This window comes from Pholcus phalangioides, unplaced genomic scaffold, assembly GCF_987345545.1.
Source record: "Pholcus phalangioides strain wild (caught in Gottingen) unplaced genomic scaffold, Ppha-v1.0 ptg000029l_1, whole genome shotgun sequence".
NCBI lineage: Eukaryota > Metazoa > Arthropoda > Arachnida > Araneae > Pholcidae > Pholcus > Pholcus phalangioides.
In genome coordinates, this window is record NW_028301619.1 from 7142679 (window position 1) to 7168010 (window position 25332).

General features: G+C 35.5%; 1 protein-coding gene across 2 annotated transcripts; it reads right to left on the bottom strand.

Moving 5' to 3' along the window:
* Positions 1–9151: 9151 nt before the first annotated feature.
* On the bottom strand, positions 9152–23723 carry LOC149067630 (pre-miRNA 5'-monophosphate methyltransferase). 2 transcript variants are annotated; one of them, XM_089252456.1, is made up of 2 exons: positions 23329–23723; positions 9152–14700 (listed from the first exon to the last, which is right to left on the bottom strand). In XM_089252456.1, the coding sequence occupies exons 1-2, from the start codon at positions 23509–23511 to the stop codon at positions 14158–14160; spliced, it is 726 nt and encodes a 241-aa protein (XP_089108582.1). In that variant the 5' UTR covers positions 23512–23723; the 3' UTR covers positions 9152–14157. The 2 variants fall into 2 exon arrangements, with proteins under 2 accessions (XP_089108582.1, XP_089108583.1); XM_089252457.1 differs by having other exon boundaries at positions 14655–14919.
* Positions 23724–25332: the final 1609 nt, after the last annotated feature.

Below are 25332 nucleotides of genomic sequence, written 5' to 3' on the forward strand. Positions count from 1 at the left end.
AGTATAATTCCACCCCAAACGAGCAATGCTGCACCACCGTAACGGTGTCGTTCAATGATGTTGTCTTGGTGGTAACGGGTACCTGGCGTTCTCCATATGAAAGTCCTACGTGAATCAGACTGCAAGCTAAACCTGGACTCGTCGGAAAACATCACACAAGCCCACTGTGACGATGTCCACATTGCATGTTCTCTACTCCAGGCTAATCGTTGCCGACAGTGAGTTGCCGTGAGCGGAACACATCTGACAGGCCTGCGAGCATATAGACCAATATCTCCCAAACGTCTGTACACGGTTTGCCTTGAAACTGTGGTACCCGTGGCTGCAGATAGCTGACGAGACAGGTCGGATGCTGTGCTCCGTCTGCTTCTTTTGGCAGTTACTGCGAAATACCGGTCTTCATTCGGCGTTGTAACTCGGGGGCGACCTGTACTGTAACGTCTACTGACATTTTCGTTATCTTGGAATCGTTGCCAAAGCCTAGAGATGACACTTTGGGCAATTCCAAGTTCCTCGGATACTTCCATCTGAGTACGCCCACATTCCAGGCGGCCGATAATTCTACCATGTAAAAAATCATCCACATGCGTCCTCTGTGTCATAACTATTCCTTATGGCACTGAGCGCCTTACAGAAAGTAAATACAGTTTCAAGGATGTAGCTCCATCATTGATTTCATTAAACACTGGACGGCAGTGGCGGATCATGATTTTGGGAGGCCCCAGGCGCAACCTGATCTGGAGGCCCCCCTATCAGGGACGGATTAAAGGTAGGGGCTGTCCCCCCCCCCCGAGATCAGAAAAATTAAATGGAAAGAAAAATGTTTTCTACGTTTTTGACTGAATAACAAACCAAGAAAATAAATTTGCTTAAAAAAAGGGGAAAATTCAGAATTTTTTCCAAAAGAAATCAGAACCGTCCTGAAAAATTGAACACATGGTCACAACCACCGCCCCCACCCACAAATTTGCGTTTATCCACCACTGCACCCTTTTGGCCCTAATAAGAACGAGATGGTTCACTAAAATGAACAATATTATGAAAAATCATAACTTTTTTTTTATTTTTGCATCACCAAAACCATAAACACAAAAATAAGATAAGGAAATATAATGATATTCTCTGGTACTAGATGAAAAATAATCACACTCCCATTAAAAAAAAAAAAATCACAGTAAAATTCTGCATCATATTTTTAGTAATCTAAGATGTCCGTCCTGGTGCCTTCCTTCAGCCACACGGCAAAAATGGAGATCCGTCATAGTTTTAATAATTTAATATTACTGATTAATAAAGATTTGATAATATCTCAAATATAATATATTTGATTTGATATAAAGATACTGATAATATTTAATAGAAAAACATTTCTTCAATAGAGGGAATAGAGGGAAGAAATTATATCGGAGTAAATATAAGAATTATATTTTTAATGGAAGAAATTATTTCAGAATGAATTAAAATTATTGTCAATGAAAGAAATTATTTAAAAAAATTTTTTTAGAAATTATTATTTTTATTTGTTTATTCTATTTTATTTTTACTATTATTATATTGATTATTATTATTTTCTCTTTCAGCCACCTCGTTGGGCACTCTGCCTGTTGTGGCCTTTGCCTTTGCATTATTTGTATTCAGAGTGAATAAAAATCTTCTATATTATGCCCCCCCCCCGTTTCGTTTAATAACGAAAAATGCCACTGTATAACATTGTGGCCCGCGTACTTTATAAAATGTTTCAATATGGCCTGCTATGCCTCAAAGGTTGAAGACCCCTGCAGTAGACTCTCGCTAATCCGGTACGTATTACACCACGGTGTGCCAGATTTTACCAAAATTGCTGGATTAACTTTGAAGAAACCCATTGAAATAATATATGAAATTTCGTGCAAAGACATAGTCAGGACTTGATCAGCAATTAAGAAATATTAGAACGTGTTAAGGGGGTTAGGGCATCAGGAGAAAAGTGACACCACACCACCTAAATATCCTGGACTACTGGACGTGCTGGATTAGAGCACGACCGAATTCTCGAGAGACTACTGTAGTTGAATTGAAATGCTCAAATAAAAATTTATCAGATAATTTATATATTTTTAGTTTTGCTTACCGTTATTTTTGGAGATTCTGCAATCTAAATCCTAAAGGAAATCTTGAGGATCGGCATGAAAATTTTTTTCATTACAATAACACACATTACAATTACATTAACAATAAACACTTTTCGGTCTGACACAAAGATGTTGTCTACCCAAGCCTCCTTGACCAATCCAAAAATGTAGCTCTTTTTTTTAGAAAGAAGGAAAAGAAACCCCCTTGATTTTTTTCAGCCGGGGAGGGAGTGTTAAAAGAGCAACAGAAAAATCACGTGATTCAGAATGCATGTCATTCAGCATTCATTTCAAACCCCACTTTTCTTTTGTCATATGGTCGTATGGTTCCAGTCATAGATTGCAAATGTATATGTTGTTTGAACCAGCTTATAGTATTTCATTCAAACAAGTGGGAGACAAAATCACAATAAGAGCTCTACTACATTCATTTTAATTAGTACGACTGTCTCTTCCTGTCGATGTCGCCGCTTGCCGATAGCCATCTTGCCATCCATTATACTGTATACAAAAGCTTACACCAAAGCTGTCGTATTATCGGCGCCCATGAAAGCATTTAATACTGTGGAATGAGACATCTGTTTATGCCTTCACTACAATTTTCATTTCGGACAGACATTAGGACCTGCTGTTCTCATCCCTCCTCCTGCTTGTGCCCTTAGGGAAATACTGTTTGAAAATGACCCTCCCTGAATGATCGCTTTACAATGTCTCTTCTTTCTTTGTCGGGGAAGAACTGGCCCTTGAGAGCTGCGTCTTGTAAATTGTTCTTTTCTTTCAGTTCCCGTTTTTCTTCCATAACTCATACGTACAGTATACAAAAAATAACAAAAATAAAAAATAAAAAAAAATTGCGGTTGAAAAAAAAAGGGAGAGCAGATACTGTACTTAGTTCAAGAGATTTGTTGATGCGCATGTAAATTCATATGTAGGATGAAGCACACAACTATTTGGAGGCCCCCCGCTCTGCCGAGGCCCCAGGCGCGCGCCTCATGCGCCTGTGCGGTAATCCGCCACTGCTGGACGGCACGAAAAAATAAAGTTGAATCGATTTTTGAGACACAAAACATTCGGAATTTCTCGATTACCACAATTGAACTTATTTTGAAAATCCCTTCAAACTTGGTGGGGAGGGGTCCGAAACAGCTATTTGGGGTGTTTGTGAATGAAGGACAAATCGGCGGGCCATGTTCTGGTTAGGAGTTGACTGACCATATTTGCTCGAGAAAAATACGAGAAATTGAGCTTCCAAATACGGGACAATTTTCGCCAAAAATTAGCAAAGTTGTCAACTCGTGATAAAATCACAGAAAAGTCGCCAATCGCGAGACATTGACATTTATTTTACGTTCTTTACGCCTAAACCAATCGCGGAAAATGAAGCGGCGCTTTATACTGTATATGTAAATTGTAGTGAATTAAAAAAAAACACGACAAATATTTGAGATGAATATTCTTATATGTAGTCGTAATTTTTGTAATGTAATTTCTGAGTTGGGAATGTAATTTTAATAGTTGATTTGAAAAAAGAATAAAAAGTCAAATTGGCTTCGTTGAAAATACGTGAAAAATTGGGACTGTCCCAAGAAATACGGGACGTATGGCCACTCTAGGAAAAGTTGATATCTCACCTTGCCATTAGAGAAATTTTATCCGTTTAAGAGGCTTATCCGTTATTCAATCAATCGGGATGGACTGTATTTGAAAATAATTCTATTTCATTAGATTTTTCATTCAAAGAAAAACCGGGACAAATAAGACGGCCGTTTCGAGACGCCTCAGAGCATCATGTCCCGGGGCCAAGCGATTTTTCTGAGACCCTACCTGGCGAATTTTCGAAAATTTGAATCGGTTCTCATTTTTGAGGGGGCTTAGCCCCCTCACAACATAGCCTTAGCCCCGAGGTTCCGACAACTATGCCCTGGACCATTAAATCACCCCAGGGAACAATATTGCACATTGGATCCGGTGGGAAACACTGATCTACAGCCAGGGCCGTCTTAAGAGCATCATGGTTTCCGGGCCAAGTGGTTTTTTTGAGGCCCTAGCTGATAATTTCTCGAAACATTCAACTACTTCTCGTTTTTCTGAGGCCCCCGGGCGGGCCCATGCGTTAAGACGGCACTGTCTACAGCTATTTAGAAACAGTGGACATATAGACCAAAGTTTCTCTACCGCCGGTCCGACATCAAACTGGACCATGAGTGGTTTACCATTTCATTTTTACCCATTTATTTCATATTGTGTCTATGACAGGGCCTTCCACTCTGAAAAACGAAACCAACGGGGCAGTGGCAACACCTTCTAGAGCAAGCTATAGACAGTGTTTGGAGAGTAGAACTGGATTTTTCCGCCTCCCAACCTTAAAATGCGATAGTTTTGTAATAAAGCGTTTCTTTTCCCCATTATCTGTTGGAGTAAGTAATTATGGAATTTTGAAAGCATGAAATTTGAATAACAAATACTACATTTAATTTTTGAATTTTGTTAGTTTTTTTACTGCTCATGTTCAGAGACATCGACGTGAAAACATTTGGGGGGGGGGACCGAAAGCTGCTGATCTTCCTGTATATACGGGACTCAAGCGCATACGCAGAAGAGGGAAGGTGCATTGCATTATTTTTTCTGAAATTATGGGGTGGGGGGGGGAGCTCAAAGTGCCTCAGCCCTTAGATTCGGGCGCCTATGCTCATTTTGTATCTAATAAAATACAGGGTGGGCAAAAAGTCCGTAGAAAATTCATAAAAACCGGAAAAACAACCGAAATAAAAAACAGTTTGCAGGGTTAGCATCGCTAGGTCACGGGAATTTTTTAGACAGGAAAAAACTTCAAAACAGCCGATAAATGGCGCTGGTACGAGCGACTTCGGTGGTCATAAATGTATATATTGATAATATAAAACTAGATATTATGTTGATCTATAGATCACATCTGTTCACCATAAGCGAGTTCAACTCAGAATTGAATACCTTCCTCAGAAAAAAAAGTAACATGTTAATCATTGGAGACTGTAATATAAATATTCTTGCTCACAACACCGATGTCAATTACTACAAAGATACAATGTGCATAAACGGATTTAACCCATTAATAAATCAAATTACCAGAGAATCTAGAGATGGGGGCACTTGTATAGATCACGTTTATTCTAGAACAAAAATGAATACATATCAAAAATTTATTGTGTATAATACCAAAATAACTGATCACTTTCCAATATTGGGATACATTTCTAAGAAAAATGAGATCAAAACTCCCCCAATAATAAATAAAACATTAATAAATCATAAAAAATTTGAGGAATTTGTGGTAAATATAAACCTTAACAACGTATATGAAGATAATAATATTTGTAATAAATACAAACGATTCCATGACATTATTACGTTGAATAAAAACCTATGGGAAACAAAAAAACCGATAAAACGAAAAAGTGATAAAAATTGGATCAATAAACATTAAATAAATAAAATAAATATCAAAGAAAAACTCTACAAAAAACACAAAAAATACTCCCATGTTAAGTATTATGAAGATACATATAAAAATTTCGAAAAAGCTCTGAAACAAGAGATCAAGATAGTGAAAAACGAATACTACAGGAAAAAGTTTTTAAATTGTAACAATGATATTCGTAAACAATGGCAATTTATAAACCAAACTATAACGAATAAAAATAAGAAAATTACCCTGCCAGATACAACAAACCACAAACAATTGGCTGAAAACTTTAATGCAGATTTTATAAATCGAAACTTAGATAGTGAGGATTCTAATATAAGTGCTTCTCGAACTGTGATAGCAATGCATCGATATCTTCAATGATGATATCTGGCATTGGAAACAATGATTTACACAAGATAATATCAGAACTAAATGAACATAAAGCGACAGGATATGATGGTATAACAGTAAAAATGATCAAAATCATAGCCAGATATCATAATGACTTGTTACTATACCTAATAAATACTTCACTAATAAATGGAATTTTCTATCCCGAGCTCAAAGTTTCCATCGTGTACCCAATTTTTAAAAAAGGTGATAAAAACCTTTTAGCAAATTATAGACCTATTTCAGCACTCCCGGTTTTTTCAAAAATAGTTGAGAAAAGTATGAAAACAAAATTGATTAGTTACTTGAAACGTATAAACTTCTTTGCTGAGAATCAATACGGTTTTCAAACAGGAAAAAGCACTGAAATGGCAATCGCAAAAGTGAATGAATATCTAAACCAGAGCTTCAACAACAATAATTATTCAATAGCAGTTTTTATCGATTTAAAAAGAGCTTTTGATAATGTAGATCCATCTCTGTTATTACATAAGATGGAGAATGCCGGAATTCGTGGTGAACTATTGCGGTGGTTCGAGATGTACTATTATGGACGAATACAGGCAGTCTATATAGAAAATGAAAAAAGTGATTACCTTGAAAAAAAAAAAGGAATACCTCAGGGAACAGTACTTGGCCCCACACTTTTTCTGATATATATAAATGAATTATGCCTTCTAAATTTGCATGGTAGAATAGTGTCTTTCTCGGATGACACCGTATTATATGTTGAAGGTAAAAATATTTCTCATTTGATAACTGAAGTTGAAGATGACCTTAGACAGATTAACACATGGCTAACAAAAAATAAATTACTTCCAAACGTAGAAAAAACAAAATTCATCTGTCTAAAAATTAGAGATATTAAACCAGAAACTCCAATATCACTAAGATTACACGTTTGTAAATACCCCTCCCAAATTTGTTCTTGCAGTCACATAGAAAGAGTAAGAGAATATAGTTATTTAGGTGTAGTTATACAAGACGACCTAAAATGGAATAGCCATTCTAACAATGTTTGTAATACGATAAGAAAACAAATTGCAGCTTTATATAGATTAAGAAACATTGTAAGTCCGGAACTCCTTAAAACAATTTTCTACGCCTAGATCCAATCAAGAGTAACTTACGCTATTACAGTGTGGGGAGGTGCCTATCACGACAATATTAAGAACTTAAATAACATCTATAATCGCATAAAACGTAAGGTAATGTTATTTAATAATCCAGATCTACTGAAATCAGAAATTTTAATACTTGATCTAAGACAAATTTATGTGTATAAAATGATAATTTTTATGACTAAAAACCATAATTTATTTCTTAAAACTAATAACGATAGAACCTCAAATAGATACAACTTCTTGTATATAACTCCAAAAACAAACAAATACCTTGTTCAAAAAAGTATAAATTACCTAGGACCAACTATTTGTAACAAATTCGGAAAAAAATTATCAGATCTTAGAATAAATAAACATCTCAAGAAAGAAATCTTCACATTCTCAAACTCTATAACGAATTTTGAAAGGTTTATTGAAAATATAAATAGGTAACCAAGGAAAAATTTGAAATATCTATCATAAAAAAAAAAAAAAGAATGAAATGAAATAAATATAAATCGAGCGTGCCGTTTATTATATATAATATTTATTAAGCTCTAGGACGGACCAAATGGGTCCCTAAGAGCTGCATAGTGTATGTTTTGTTTTTTGTTCTGTTGTCTTTATTTTATTTTGTATATTTGTGTCCATGTATTTATGTGTGCTGTTTTGAATTATTAAAAAAAAAATAAAATATATATATATATATATATATATATATGCTAACGAGACGGTTATAAGAACTTGCACTCGTAATCCACCAGTTCGCCGTTGTAAACCGTGTACGAGAACAAGGATGCTGAATGTGAAGGATAAAGCTTTGTTCGTGAAGTTGTTTTAGAGGCGCGGTAGCCCAGGTCGATAAGATACTCGCCTAAAGTACCAAAGGATGTACAGAGGTGTCGCGAGTTCGATACCTGGTTCGTCCTTGTCAGGAAACTTTCCTGACCTAGGGGTACAACAGAAACAGCGGCATGACCACGGAAAAAATTGCTACCGCAGGGAGTCCCCCCTCAAGGGGTTAGCGCACCAATCTCTCGACGAGTATAAAAAAAAAGCCTGCCGTTCGGAATCGGCAATAAATTGTAGGTCCCGGTCTAATTAGCCCTCGTGTGCAGAAAATGACCGTGGTGCGACAAAAATGATCAAATGAAGTTGTTTTACGTTAACCTGTGGTGGTGGTGGTCATGTGGAACACATACTGCTGTAATAAACGATTTGGAGGCGTTATTTTCGTATCTTTTCTTTGACTTGTGTATGTCAGCATCGCCTATCGGCTCTTTTTGAGTTTTTTCCTGCCTTAAAAAAATTCCCGCGACCTAGCGATGCTAACCCTGCAGTTTTTCATTTCGGTTATTTTTCCTGTTTTCATGAATTTTTAGTTTCTGCAGACTTTTTGCCCACCCTGTATTATATTGTAGATCAAGTAAAAAGGTGAACTGAAACATAATTTGATAACATTGTCTCTCCAACCTTTTGCCGCCATCTACTTCTGGTCCTGGGCAGATACGGGACATTTAAATGCAATTACTATAATTAATAAACGACTCTCAATATAACTCTTTCCTCCTTATAGGTGGAAATAGACTTGAAAGTCTGGAAGGGGACATGCTGATATCAATTCATGTATACATTAGATCTGTAAGCTCTACCTTTGATGCTAGAGGGAGGGACAGCAATGCCCCCTTCCGTATCTCCGCCCATGTCCCTCCTCTTTCTCAAGTGGGCTTGGGACCAGCTAGGGTAGAATTGCATTAACTTGTTCGAATTATTGAATCTCAGAATCAGTTCCCATTTTCCTATCCAGAGATATAACTAGATACTTGGTCAACAAAGGGCAAGCACATATTTAGGCACCCTCGTATAATGTTGAAAAAATCGTTAAAGTGTGAATTTTATGTCCTCTCTGGAAATGCCTGACCTTACGGCATGTTCCTACTAAAATTTCAAATAAAATAGGGAGAGAAAGTAATTTTTTTTTTAATATACCACAAAAAATGACAAATTCAAGATAACCAAAATCACTTAAAATATAATACAGTAGTTATTTTTTTCTCCCATTATTTTATTTGACCAGTTCATCTTACACTAGTTACCAAATTTTTTAAATAAATAGCACAATAAACACATTTTCATTTCATATCACTGTATTTATTATATAAATTATTCCATCATACACAACTTTAGTCAATTATACAACTGCATTTTTAGACATTGTATCATAAAAAAAAATCTCTCTTTCTGTGTGTGTGTGTGTGTACAGGATTCACTCCATATGAAACTTATTTATTTTGAAATAAAATTTTTTAATTACTAGATCATTATTTCTAGAAAACTTCTAATACAAATAGTACAAGGCCACAACAAGTAAAATGCCCAATGAGGTGGCTGAGTATGGCTACCTATTATCAAATGTAGGTGTGTTATGTTAAATTCTAAATAAAATTTTAAAGTCTTCATTTGTTGTTGATCTGAATCTATTGTTTCTTCTTGCTGTGTGTGCTACAAGCTAAAGTAAACAAAACAAAGTTTCAGCCCTGTACATATATATGCCTGGCAATTTGGAAGATTGATGAACTCTTCGGTGGCTGAGTTGTGAACTATTGAGTAAAATTGCAAATCTATCTGGAATATAAGCCTCTATTTATGATGCTTGACGCAAGTTTTGATTGCTTAAACAAAATTTATTACATTTGAAAACCTTATTTTACCTGGAGCATAAAAAACAGGATATCTCAAATTAATCAGAATTAACTTAATTGACACAGTAGAAAACTGTTTTTCATTGAATCAAGTAAATTATCACTGTCCAACATAATCCTCATTGGGGTTCATATTTATATAACATCAAATGCATCATTTGCAGTATTAATTGAAAGAATTATGATTTTTTTTCTCAAATAGGCATTGTTTTGCATCATAACAAAAAGTTTTTCGTCACTTGCAACTCTTGAAGAAAGAAAAAGAACAACCACACAGTGTTTGAGAACTTTTTTGACGTTATAGTGAAAACTTTTTACTTTCAACTCACTATAACTGTTACATCTTTTGTATCTTTAACCTTAGCTTTTTACAATCAGTTGAAAATCACTCATTACAGCAGGATTCTTGTTATAAGCCATACTCAATATGTCAGACTTTTATTATATTTTATTTCTCTGCCTATCCGTGTTTTACACCACATTATTACCGTGACACATCACATTGACTATGTTGATTTTTGTTAAAAAACCATGATCTTCAACAAATAAGGAATTAATATTATTGTATAACATTCAAATACTAACAAATTAAATTGTATTTTAACTATTCAGAATTGATTATGAATATTTAGCAAGTATTTTCTATCAAACATTTAACAATAGAATACAAGAAAACAGTACTGGAGAACATATAAATACAAGCTTTGTCTTTTGCTATCTTAAAATTTATGTATTAAATTACATAGGTGTAGGTGATAGCTACTTTGAAGTGGGATTACCAGACGCTCTCTTTTTTGATATCATTTCAAGCATCTTATGCTTTAGAAAATTTGCCTTTTTGTCCTCCTTTTTCAGGTTTCTGGAATTATCTTCTTTTTTTCCTAGAGAAATTTTTTTTTCACTTTCACAATGGAGGTTAGCACGTGGTTATCCTGGAGCAAGAATATAAAAAAGATAGTCCAAAAAACAGCTCTGGAAGAAGGAAACCTCATCCTCCATTTTAAGGATACCATTGTTTACTCACCAACAATAGGGACATCCTAAAATCTTTATTTCTCAATGGAATTCAGAAACAAAGAAAACAGGACACACACACAAACACTCACTTCTGATTCTTAGTGGTGCCATGAGTTCTGTAAATTGAGAAAAGTGGAGTTAAAAAGGGTGCTCCCGCATGCATCCTCCTTTCTCAGTTTTTGAATCTGGTACTCCTACTTTGAAGGTGATACTGCATAAACAGATATTATCTATATTCTTTCTTCCTCATTAAAAAAAAATTTCTGAAACTCTCTGAATGTGCACTAGTGTGTGTTTTGGCATGGGACAAAAAGAGCAAATAATTTGATACAGACACAATTGGATGATCAATAGTATTTTCTTTTAAACATGAAAATAAAACACAGAAACAGCAATAACAAACCTTTTTGCACAAGTTTCTGTCCACAAACATCCTTATAATTCTTTTTTGTCTGCATATTCTAAGGTTTCCCATATTACTTTCCCTGTTAATGCAATGCCATTCGAGAGCTGATTTTCAAATGTAAGCTTTTTGGAAATATGAACCTAGTATTAAAATACACAGAAGTGCCAGAAAAACTGGTACAGATGAGCCTTTGCAAATAAAGGAGAAATGCAACCAATCAACATAAGTTGATGCAGTCAAAAGCAACTATATAACACAACAGGTATCTAGGGAAGATGTTAGATTGGTTTCTGCAGCTAAAATGACAGGTTATCATGATTTAAGTGACTTTGAAAGTGGCTTAGTAGTCAGCAATAATGAGATGGATCACAGTATTTTAGAGGTAAAGATGAAATTTGGATTTTTACATACAATCATCGCAAGAGCGTACTGTGAATACAAAGAATCCGGAAAAATCCCTCATCTTTGACAAAGATGCATTGAAAAAAGATCCTGGAGAAACTGGACAGCTGACAAGAATCCTTTCATGAGATAGATGTGCAACACTGCCTCAAATCACTACAGATTCAATGTTGGGGCATCAACAAGTGACAGGAAATGTATAACAGTCCCTCCTTGATATGGGCTTTCAGAGCTGAAGGCCCACTCCAGTACCTTTGACAACTGCAAGGCATAAAACTATGCACCTCGTCTGGGCTTGCCAGCACTGCCATTGGACTGTTGTTGGCTGGAAACATGTTGCCTGGTCTGATGAGTCATGTTTTCAGTTGTATCGGGCTGATGAATGTGTACAGGTATGGAGAAAACCATGGACCTGCATGTCAATGGGAGACTGTTTAAACTAGTAGAGGCTTTGTCATGGTACAAGATGTGTATAGTTGGCATGATATGGGACCCCTGATAAAGTTAAAGATGACTGAATGGTGACCATTACATAAACATCCTTTCCAATCACTTACACCCATTCATGTCCGATGTTAATTCTGACGAGTTTGGACAATGCGATACTACACATGTCGAAAGTTGCTACCGAGTGACTGCAGGAACACTCTTCTGACTTCAGCATCTTCCACAGGCTACCTAAATTCCCAGACATGAACATTATTGAGCACATATAGGATATCTTGCAATGTGCTATACAAAATCACCTTGCACCATTATGAAATTGTGGACTGCCCTGAAAGAATCATGGTGGAATTGCCTTTGGGATACCTTCATACATTAGCAAAGTCCATAGCATGTGGTGTTGCAGCAGTTCTGGGTGCTCGAGTGGGACCTACACAATATAAGATGGGTGTACCAGTTTTTCTGGCACTTCAGTGTACATTGCTTGCAATCAATCTAATATACTAGCATTAATGTATAATAGTAGCCTATATTTTAATTCAGCAGTTTAAAAAAAATTTAAGTTTGTTGGTGTTGTGGTGTGAATCCAGTGCACCTAATTATATAAATGTAATGGGGCCAATCAATCAGTAATTGAAAAGTAGCTCCAAGAGCTAAGAGTGTTCTCACCCTGGTATTAAAAAAAGAACATAGTTCAGACGTGCCAACTTTTGGAATCCAAAAATCCGGAGATTCTCCCGACCCGACACTTAGACTCGATCAAAAAAATAATAATTTCGAATTTTTTTTTTTATCAGTTAAGAAAAAGTTCCATGCCCCCCCCCCCGAGCACAATATAATTCTGTGTCAGTCTTTCCATACAGAATAGAGAAATCACATCTGCATATACTTGTTCATAAAGAGCATAAGTTTCCTTTCGTGGATGCTATTAGTGATTGATAATCTTGGAACTATATGAACTTTGAATACGAACTCTTAAAAGCTTTATATTTAGCTTTATATAGCTTAAAGTTTTATATTTTCTTTCTGAAGACGTATTTAATCAGAGAAAACAACTTAATAACTTCAAAATACAAATCTGCTGATGAAAAACCTTGGGATACAATAACGATTATACAGGAATTTCGGCAACTAAGGTCATGCCCCTGATAAATGATTGCCGATAAACGTTACGTAAACAAAGTCACGTCTTTGCCAGTTGCTTAAATGCGGTCACCAAGACCTTTTTTACGGCTGCTTGATCGAAATGACCACAGCTGTCCTCTATGGGTGTTTTCCCTAACGATGACAGCAGTCATTGGCATCACAACGTGAAAGCTCGCGTAAAATCTAGTTTTTCTGCCAAAATCCGGAGAGCGGGAGGAAGGATGAAAAATCCGGAGTGTCCCGCCTAAATCCGGAGTGTCCCGCCTAAATCCGGAGAGTTGGCAGGTCTGATAGTTATAAATTTGAGATAAGTACATTGGTTGAAGCAAGATGATATGACTGATTAAGCAGTCAGAGACAAGAAAAAAAAAGTATTTTGTCCCACCCAGTAGCCAGTGTAGTGGTGCTATCAGCTGTAGGTAGAGGCAAAGTTTCCCTATAGCCATGTCCTTGTTTTGAAATTTCAGAAGATGGTAACTCTTTTTTTAAAAATAATTAAAATATATATAATAAAAAAATAAAGTTTTTAAAATAAATCTTTCCTTAACAAAAATAGTAAATTTCAGCTTAGAAAAGGCAACTTACAGACTTCACATCTTCAACACACAAGTACCTTGCATTCTCAATCTTTAACATCATTTGAATTCATTTTACTGTAAAGTTGTACTATTATAATAATTCACAATAGAATACAAAACTCATGATGAAATTAACCAGTACCAAGCCATCGAGTAAATTCACATTCCAGGCCCTAAGAGTAAAGCTGAAGTTCCCAGGGTAGGTTAACTTCTAAATCAGGTGACAAGTTCAGATCATGTGCAGAGTACAGAAGCTGTTGAGTGCCTTGGTATGACTTAATGGTCAATCAGTGTGGTTGAGCATGAATTAGCACATAATTTATTGGCAGGAGATAACATCCATTTAATTTTTCACATTACTTGGCAAAGATTCATCTTAATGAAAATGAGCCTGTGATGACAAGAAAATAGAACTATTTTAAAGTAATACTACCAAATAGATATAATTTACGGTTCCACGATGTTGCACCTAAACATTTTAATTGCCTCATACCAAGTTCATTAAGAGTTTTACAAATATAATCTGTGACTTTTCTTTCCTTAAGAGAACTTAAATTCAGTTCATCTTTTTTTCCTCTCCTCACACGACGTGCTGCTTTCTGGTAGCATTTCCATTCTTGAGGTTCAATTAATAAGTATTTTGTAAGTTTCGATACATTGGATAAAAAATTATACAAGCCAGCATCTCCATGATGAAGATGTATCCACATTGTAATGGCAAAACAAGTGATCAAAGCAAATTTAGTCTTCTCATGCAATTTTAAATGTGAGTTCAGGATACTTTGACTTTCATCACTCATTATATCTAAATGAAGATATATTATGTTAGACGGAAATAGATTTGATTCTATACTTCGCAATATTAATGTTTCATCCAAGTCTATGCCTAAAACTGTGATACACTTCTTATGATCTGCTGACTTCTTCAAGCTGTTGTACAAAGCAACAGTCAAGTTCTGCAAATTCAAATAAATAGAAATTTTGTTTCAGTAATTTATTAGTTGAAAATATAACGAAAACATATCACATGCATACAGAAAAAATAATTTTAATAAAATTTTTGTTTTCATATAGGGCCTACAGTGAAGTCAGGTGCATTAACCCCTTGACAGCAGGGTTGGGTTTCTTCTAGAAGAAACCTATTTCTTTTGAGACAGTAGAAGAAACAGAGGAAACTGGAAGAAAATAAGAATGTGAATTAATTACTGTTTAATTAAAGCACACATAATTAATGTGTGTTATTTCACTTAACTGGTTGTGCTTCAGCCTGCCAGGCCTTTTTCATAGGCGTAAACTTATTGAAAATGTTGGGGGCTCAAATAATGGAGCGTCGTATAAATGCAAAAGCAGTATAACTGGAACTTTTTTCGAAAATTACCCCCCCCCTTTTTTTTACAGACGTTTCCCAAAAAAAAATTTTTGTAAAAAAATTGGTTGTTTTGATTCAAAATCTTATGCTTGAGAAGAAATATTATACTATCATAACATTACTGTTGTTAAAGTCTCAAGCAATTTTACGGTATTCAAGCAATTTTATCGGTAAAAAATTTAACAGAAATTTTTTTTTATTCAAATCTTATGTAAAATGTCCTATACATACTTGTTTGTTTTGCTTTTGGTTTCTATATCTAAGAAAAAAGTTATATGTATTGAGTTCCGTTGTTGAAAGATTTTTCTCTTAAAGAAAGAACTAATAGTGTACATGTTTGCTACCAGCAAGGCAGGAACTAGAGAGGGGAGCAGAGGGGGCAGCTGCCCCAGGTGGCAAAATTCAGGAGGCGGCAGTTTTAGGTAGGAACAGAGAACACCGTTAAAAAATTATCGAATGTGGGGGAGGCAAAATCATGTTTGCCCCGGTCTGCAAAAATCGCAGTTACAGCCCTGGCTATCAGCATACCATAGCCCCCTTCAATAATTATTTCAGTACCTGTCAAAAGCCATTGAACCAGTCAATCATCTTAAATTTTATGGCTTTTTCAGTAAAAAATATGCATGAGAAACTACAGTCGATCCCGCTTAGTTTTCTGCTTACGTTTCTTCATGATGTGTTTTTGAAAACAGGGAAACACTGTATTTCAGTGACACGCTTTCACCAATTGAAAAATTATGTGATTCGATTGATAGAAATGGTGTTTTCCAAAGACTTGGGAGTTCGAATCGAAGTGAAAAATGTGATTAATTGAAGTGTATACAGGCAGGGCCCTGGGTAAAGCAGGAATTATGAGGCTCTTGCGACAAGAGTCAAAGATATTAATTGGTCAGTGAATGTATGTTTGAATTTCAGGGGCTCAAAGTTATAAAGGCTTCATTTGCCCATGAAGGAATTAGGCCCTGTATACAGGGATAATGTATAGAAATGTATAGCAACTGAAGCAAAACGCTGTACAAATGAGTAAGGTCAGAAATGTAATAGGGAGATGTATAGAAAGGGTTCCATTACATTTTCCTAAATGCAGTAAAATCTCCACAAATGATCACCTGTACTCAAATACAAATATGCATCAGTGGGCGCCTTTACTCTGCGTAAAATTTCTATGGCGGAGCCCCGTAGGCTCTCCTCTTATATTCATTTACAGAATTCCTACTGATTTAATTTATTTTCTTCGAGTGGATGCGGAGCCCCCAGGAAGTGTACGTGGAGCACCGGTTGAGAACCGCTGCTTTAGTGAAACGTTTCCCAAACTTTTTGTCCCATAGAGCCCTTCTTTAAAAAAAATTTCTTTCTGATTTCTACCAACTCAAGTTCACCCATAGGATCCTATACTAAACCCATAGCTTCTATCGACCCTTTGGACAATTGCATTGCCCCCTTCCCCAGGGGGCGATATTTCACACTTTGGAAAACACTGCTTTAGTGGCCATTCTTGGTTATTATACAACTTCATTTAATGAAAGGTCACCCAGCGGGAAAGGAGCAGAGCTGCAACTAGAGAGAGCAGGCGGGTCTGGTGCTCCGGATGCTGGACCAGATTGGGAGTCAAATTCACCCTTTAACAGCTTCTTCTACATGCAAGGGGCGCCAAAATTCCAGCTTGCCCCAGGTGACAAAGTATCTAGTTGCGGCCCTGGGAAGGGGGTCATCAATTCCCAGAATCCAGAAAGGTTGAAAAATGATTATTTAAGACACTTTTCTCGTGAAAAAAAACCATGCTTGGCTCCTACGGAATTTGGCTGGTGCCTAATTTTTTTTCTGATTTTTTGTCAAGCCCTGTATTTATTTATATTTTATGATACAGTGTATATATATATTTCCCTCAAAATCAAATTACATTTCAATTATTTAAGATTTATTTTACTCTCATATTGAGTCATATATCAGGTTTTAAATTAGAAAAATAATAATAATTTTTTTTAGTTGCATAAATTTCTTAATAAAAACTTGATTTAAATATTGTTACTGTCCCAAGTATTCAAGCCAAATGGAGTTCAAGTTTTTCTTAAATAAATTTTAAATATGATTAAAAAAATGAAATGTAAGTTTTATTAATTTATTGATATGTCTAACAGAAAAAAAATCTTTTACTACGCTTTATTGATTATAAGTATTAGAGGGCTGCAAAATACTGTATCTAGACTATTTTTGAAGATTCTGAATAAATTATCATTGAAGAAAATGCTTAAAATGTATAAATTTATCAAAAATGTGTAACTATATTTAATATATTGCTTACTTTTTCTATCAGGAAACTGTGCGGAATCACGAGGAACTTGAATTTTTTCATTTTTTCTTGTAATACAACATGTTCTACTAACAGAAGGTTATACTGTACATGCACAACCGAATGTGGTTCACACAAACCATAAAATACTGTGAAACTGCCTATCTCAACATTTGTGGGGTTTTTTCAGGGAAAAACAAGGAGTTTTACTTCAAGGGGCTCCAAACAAAGCTATTCTCCCCGTCTATAGCAGATTTCTTCACCACTGTAATTTCTTTATATTACAATTAGGATCACCTATGGAACTGCTTCTCTCTGTGTCCCTGTTTCACTGATGGCCATCCATTAAGCACAAAAGCTTTTACCAAAGCCCTGACCGGCGGCTTCAAAAATAATGTAGTTTCTTTTCTCTTCTGCGGAAGACAGCGGGGGTCTCCATTAAATGGATGCCTTCAGGTGACATCTTCCCCACATTAAGCGACACGCATACACTCCCCGTCCTTCTAATTAGGAAATGGTGCTTGTATTCACAAAACCTGCATTGAAGCAGCTGAAACTGAACCCTATTGAAATGCTCTTTGTCAGCTTCGGAAGGTGCGCCCCCCCCCTTTATCATGAAAAGAAAAAAAAGACTCAAATACATGTAATAAAAAAAATTTCAAATGTTTGGAAGCATTTCGGAAACTGATTTTTTTTGTCTTCCCGCTTTCTTTCTCCCAAAAATTTCCGCCCTCCGTATACTGGACTCCAGCGTCGAGGGTCACGGCTTTAGCAAGCCTTCTTGGGGCCCCGGTGCATAGTTTTTCATGGAGAGGGGCTCCCTTAAGAGGGTTATACTCAAAAAAGGAGGGGGATTCGTCCCCCTCTTCTCGTCTCATTTTGCAGAATAAGAAACTCAAAGATTTTAAGAAATGTGCAAAATATAAGTGTAAATTTTTTTTTGTTGGACCACCCATTTGGCTCATGTTCCTGGAGCATTATACCGGTTGCCCCAGCCTAGTTTTGAGCCTAGGAATTGCCATCATTTTTAGTTTTTCATGCTACGAATCCATTATAATGAATCCATTACCTGTGAAAAGTCTGGCTTTGGGGGCCCGCCAAAGATCCCAGGCTAGAAGCCCTTCTCCAGCATGTGGGAGTCCATGGCCCTGCTTATAGCCTGCTGAGTGCCCCCCTCCCCTCCGGTGAACATGCCACTAGATGCCACAGACGGGCTGTAACTAGGAGTGAAGATCGTTTTATTGTCGGTGGGGAGAAGCATCAAAATGCCTCCTCGAGATCGACTGAGATGCCTCAAGATATTTAAAATTTCTAAGAGTGCTGCGAACGTAAACAGGGTATGTAAACCCCCCCCCTCTTTGCAGTCATCGGCGGGACAAAAAGAAATTCGTCCGTAAAAAAGAAGTCACAGTGAGAGGAGAGGAACCCTATTAAAACCTTGAGAATAATTCATTTTGAAATAAACACAATTTTGAATAACATAAGTAAGAGGTACTACATACTTTTTAGAAATTCCCCAATTTAATTTACAGTAATAGTAGAGTAACAGTACAGTAATAGTACAGTTAAAATAAAACATAGAAAAAATTACAGTAATTTCCGATAAATAAGTCGCATCCTGAAAAATGGCCAAAAAAAATTTTTGCAGAAAAGTCACCACTTTTTACATGTCACAGCTTTGTATAAAGGCCGAAACACACTGTACTGACATCACGTGATTATTCCGAGTCTAGGTGTGGAAAACGTATCCATGCGATTTTTCTTGGGGGGAGGGGGGTTGAGCCAGCTTTATTTTTTGGGTTTTATGACTGAAAATGATGGATTTTGTCCACACTGTGATGAAAACAAATATCGCTGCAAAAAAAATATTATTCCTGCTGTTTTTACCCCTCAAAATAATGAAATCAGCTTATTTCTTACACATAGGTTGAAATAAAAAGTAGTTTAAAAAATTCTTTGATTTTTTTTTCCTGTCATTTTGATTGTTTTAGAAAAGTTTATTTTTTACATTTTTTCAACCACTTAAAATTAATTTTTTTCATTTCTGGCAGACAATGGGTTGATAACTTAGAATTTAACATCTTTGTTTGAAGTGCTTTTTAATTTTTTTGCCTGTGAACTGCAAAAATGCTTCCCATAACATAGTGGACACCATTGTAATAGAGTAGACAGAAATGTGTTTAACTTAGAGTAAGCAATCACAATTATTCTAAATACACTTTTATTTTTTCAACAATTATATAGACAATATGAAAGGTATCCCAGAGATTCCTCTATGACATCTGAAAAACATCCACCCTATGAGGAAATTCAAAAACACACGCCCCCCCCCCCTTCGTGGTTTGAATTTTGACTCTGGCAAAATTTTTAAAATCTGGTCAAAGTGGATGTAAGAGATATCTTTGTCATCAGCTCTGAACAGCTTCCTAGCATCATTCATAATTTTGAGGCATATAACTTTGACCTCCCCCATCATCTTCATTGTCATTTTGGGCTACAACAACGTATCTGTATATATACATAGATTTATATGCACCACCAGAGCATATGAACACCTGGTTTAATTAGACCAGTTGGACATTTTTTCATTGCTGTTTCCTTTGGAGTCAACAGCATAGTTTTCACTATTTTCTTGAATGTCATTTTCCAGAGATTCAAACTCTGAAATCCGCTGTGGAACTTTCATTTTTATACTTCTTTGGCAAGAGTAGCCTAAGTTTTCTTTTTGTAGCATTCACAGAGATTCGCATTTCTTTCACAAAAGCAAGAAACATCTCTTTATTGCAGCTGTCCGTTGCCAGTTGCTACTATTTGGTGGACTGTCGTAGTGCCTTTCAGCACAGGTATATCATTTGGGATCATTTTTACCTTTTATTTCTTTATTTTTGATTTCATACAATTTTACATTGGTGGCATCTTTGAGAATTGTGAAAAACTGAGTAGCATCTGATATGTCATTCCCACATGCAACCAATCTATCAGAGCTGTCCTTTTCAATATAGCACCAACACCATCAACTGTTCCTTTTCCATGGTTTGCTTCAAAAAAATTCCAAGTACACCACTTGAAATATTTTGCGACATATTTGTCCAATATGTAAAAATTTTTCTTTTGTTTGTACTGAGTACAAGGTCCATCAGAAAAAAAAAGCGAACCACATTTATTTCATATTATTCTTTCATCACTTTCAAAATCGGTTTCAAATGAGCCCAAATAGATGAAGGTCTATGCTCCAAATTTGGTGACACTGAGCAGAATGAAATTGGCTTCTCACATTATGCAACATACAGTACACAGGTATGAAGACACATTTGATTTCTTGACCCACTGAAATGATGACTTTGCACTTCTCTTCAGATAATTTGCAATTATAATTTTCACTGAAATCTACATGAAGAACAGCTTCATGTTTTTGTATGTTTCTAATGCACATTTGGTAAGCTCTATATTGGTTTTGGATGTTAAAAATGTGTTTCTTGAACAATTTCATTTCTTTTTGGAAAACATTGATTAAATCTGTTAAAAGTTCCACATTCTCTGCTCTTTTGTTATTTTTGTAACTTCTATCATTTTGCTACTCTTTTCCACTTTTTCTTGTTTGCGCTGCCATTCTTCACACTGTACAGTGCTACTCTCATCCAGCAATTTAGAAATTTCATTCATAGATACCATCTTGTCATGACAATTCAAAACATTTGCCATACATAAAGGCTTTAGACTCTGCTACATGTGATATCATCAACTATGGTTTCAGGAGACGTTTGGATTAATCTCAGTTTATATAGTGCAATCAATTTATATTTCAAATTACTGTGCTGCCAACATAAGCATATGTTTCCCTATTTCCAACTTTTTTTTACTTCAAAATTAATTTGATGTTGGTATAAATCTCACGTTTATGTCTCTCACATTAGTGATCCAGAGTATATCCAGTGAGAGGGAGACTAGTGGGGAAAAAGCCAGGAAGCAAAAATAATATTGGGAAATAATTGTTTGTCCCATAAAATACAGAATGTATTGTCATATAACGACTGTTATTCATACTAAAATGCTCCTTATGCTACATCTCCCTGGATCTGTGCCTGGCAGTGAATTTAATGATCGATCTATACTATTTAATTTTTGTATTTAACTGAAAAAAAATATGAGATGTGGAGAATGTGGTAAAGGGTTTAAATTGAATAGATAACTTATTAAATTTAACTTAGCCAGATTTTGACGTTTTGCTACAATAATTAAAAAAAAAAGTAGATACCATCTGAAACAAATTAAGAAACACTGCAGAGAATTAAATGAAGAACTAGAAAAAAATTAAAATTACCACCAGAGTGCTCTGAAATTTTGTAAAAAAAATTACGAAGTCTCGGAAACAGTTTGTACACTTTTTTTGGGAATGACCCATATATGTCTGATAAATACCAGTGTTTTTCAACCCAGGTGGTCTGTGGGAATTTCTTATCAGTCTGCAAAATATTTTGCTGAAATATCATGACCACTTCATAATTGGGACTTTACATTATAGGGATGAGATATGAGGTGACAACATTCTCTAAGAATGAGAATATTTTCCTGGATGAAAAAATTGGAGAATAATCAAGAATATTCATTTTTCTTTTAAATAATGAATTTTTTTACTAATTTTGTTTATATTAAGAAATATATATAACTCAGCTTTCATTTCCTGAAACATTTATAATGAAACAATTTGTGGCTCATAATGACAACTTTTAGTTCAAGAACATTCTTTGACAAAGGTGAGAGGTTTCAAAAGTTTATAATTGAGATTTTGAAGACCTTTAAAGATTAAAAAAATTTCTTTTTAAAATTAGAAATAAGATTTCCAGGACCTGATTTCCGCATGGCCCAGGGCTCCAAACTTAAACATCATTGATTGAAAAGTATCTTTGACCAAGGCTCGACAAACCTCAGGTGCCAGGTTGCCATGGTGACTCAAAGGTTATTAGTGCATAAAATGTTTTGTGTGTGATTAGTAAATTGGAGTCTGAGAGCAACACAAAATTTTCAGAATTTATACAAGGTATCTACTGACACAGAAAGGGGATCACCAAGTCCTGGGAAGGTTCTGAAAAACCTTATTTTGGACTATTTTTCTCCAAAACAGATATGATTCGCTCCTAAAGAATTTGGCTGGCGCTTAGACTTTTAGATTTGCTAATCTCTAGTCACAAGCCCCCCCCCCCCAATTTCTGTTTTACCCAGAGGCCCCCTATGTCAAAGTCAGGCTCTGGGGGAAATTTCCTTTATCAAAATTCATAAACATATTTACAGATGGCTGAAATAGAGTATTTATAGCATTTGTTTTTTTCTCATATGAATATTGCATAAAATCGGATTTATAAAGTCGATGCTTGATTTCATGAACCTCCAATTTATGTGAACATGCTATTTTTTGTGAACTGGTCCTCTGTTCCGAACAGCATGTCACCCAAATTATGGGATTAAAAAAATTACATTTTTAATCAAAGATTACAGAAAAATCGTTTTTGCGGCAAGTGGTTCCAGCAGCATTCCACTATATCGAAAATAGTTCGAAGAAGCGAGATTCACAAGAAATGTTATCTTATGCATCAATTACATAGAAACCAATACTTAACAAAATTTTGCTATGAAGCAAGCAAAAATGAGTTTTGGAAATCATCAATAAAGGTGAATGAATAACTTGTTTTATTTCCCACATTTTTTTCATAGTCTCTCCCATTTAGACACTTTTAATTTTATGAACTAATTATCAAGTCTGTACAGGTTCGTAAAAACGAGTGTCATGTAAATAAAAATTAAAAAATTCTAGTCCGTATTTATGTATCAGTTTATAATCGAATGTGTGTTAAAATGTAGTTGTACAGTTCCACTTTTAAAATTGGCTCAGTCAAATTAAATAATTTCTGATTCTGATATTCGACTTACGCCAGCGTTGCATCCAACATCAAGACAATGGATATCATGAGATTCCGCAGTAACGAGTTCCCAAATGTCATTTGTGATGATATTTATTCTCTCATCGACGCTGTTGAATGAATAGTAATTGATGAAATTGCCATAAACAGCTGCACCTGGATCATTTTTCTCATCAGCTTTCGCTTCTTCCATGACAACAGCTGCTGAGAAAATCTAACTTACCATTCTTTGTTATTACGAAAAAAATTATGTTTCGAACAACTATTTCGTTTTACAAGTTCGTATTATGAGCGAACAAGTTATTTTCCCTTTTAATTTTGAACCTAAAGTTAGAAGCCAAGTTGAGTTATATGTTAATCGTATCCTTTATTTTCGACGAAAATAGACACGTGCATAGCGCAACTGTTTTTGTCGTTGTTTAGGTCTTTAATTATACAGGGCTATGTGCCTGAGGGCCATCCCTTGTTAGTGTGGAAGCCGCTAGTAACTAAGGTGACCATACGTCCCGTATTTCCCGGGACAGTCCCGGTATTTTCTGTTTTTTTGGCTGTCCCGACTTTTTAGCAAAAGTGTCCCGGTTTTTCCCGTATTTTGCACGAAGCCTACTTGAATTTTTATTCTTTATTGAAATCAAAGATTGAAATTATTTTCAACTTATAAATTATATTATGATAACTGCAACTATAAATGAGTATATGAATCTCCCACATTTGTCTTGGTGAACGTTTTTTTTCGTGGAATTCTTTTCAATCCACAGCAATTTGCAGTAATGCTGCATTTCCCGCCATTGTGATTTCTCGTTATTTCAACAATATTTGGTGACTTTGTTCGGTTTTGGCGTCATTTTTGGCAATAATTGGCGATGTCCCGTATTTTCCCGTATTTGGAATCCCAATGTCCCGTATTTCTCTCGAGGAAATATGGTCAGCCTACTAGTAACCCAACAAATAACCAAACTTCTAGAATGTATCTGTCCCTTTTCATCTCGTAAATTCTGGGTGAGTTACTGCATGATTTGAGTGCATTTTTTTTCACTTCAAAACATTTCACGAAGCTTTCATTTTACTTTGGAAAAATTGCAAAATTGGAATTTGTCTGAGGCATGCAAAACCTTATCGTGGACAGATGCAGAACAATAAACTGACCATATTTCCTCGAGAGAAATATGGAAATTATGATTCCAAATACGGGACATTGTCAATTAGCACTAAGAATGACGCCAAAAGTGAACAGAGTTGCCAAATATAGCTGAAATTACGGGAAAATCACAATGGTGGAAAACAAAGCATTACTGCAAATTGCAGTGGATTAAAATTGATTCCACGAAATAAAACGTTCACCAAGACAAATTTGGGAGATTAATGTTCTTATTTATAATTGTAGTTATCATAACATAATTTATGAGTTGAAAAATAATTTCAATCTTTTTGACTTCAATAAAGAATATAAATATAAGTAGGAGTCATGCAGAAAACGGGAAAAACCGGGACACTTTTGCCAGAAAGTCGGGATGGTCAGAAAAAGAAAGAAAACCGGGACTATACCGGAAAGTATGGTCAACCTACGGATTCATGGCTTCGTCACCCATGGCCCCGACAAGGGTGGGGCTGACATGGCTCTAGCTCTGGAGCCCCTGAGTTGTCGTCTGACTAGGCTGACCATATTTCCTCGAGAGAAATACGGGACATTGCGTTTCCAAATACGGGAAAATACGGGACACCGCCAATTATCGCCAAAAACAACGCCAAAACCAAACAAAGTTGCCAAATATTGTTGAAATTACGGAAAAATCCCATTGGCGGGAAATGATGCAAATTGCAGTGGATTACAATGTATTCCACGAAAGACAAACGTTCAATCAAATGTGGGAGATTAATATTCTCATATATAGTTGTAATTATCGTAAAATAATTTATGAGTTGAAAAATAATGTCAATCTTTGACTTCAATAAAGAATAAAAATTCAAGTTGGCTTCGTGTAAAATACGGGAAAAATCGGGACACTTTTGCCAA

Coding starts and splice junctions, on each gene's coding strand:
- LOC149067630 (XM_089252456.1), bottom strand. CDS start 23,511: ATGGAAGAAGCGAAAGCTGATGAGAAAAATGATCCAGGTGCAGCTGTT. Junction 14,701..23,328: donor ATGTTGGATGCAACGCTGGC/GTAAGTCGAATA, acceptor TTGAATTTGCAG/AACTTGACTGTTGCTTTGTA.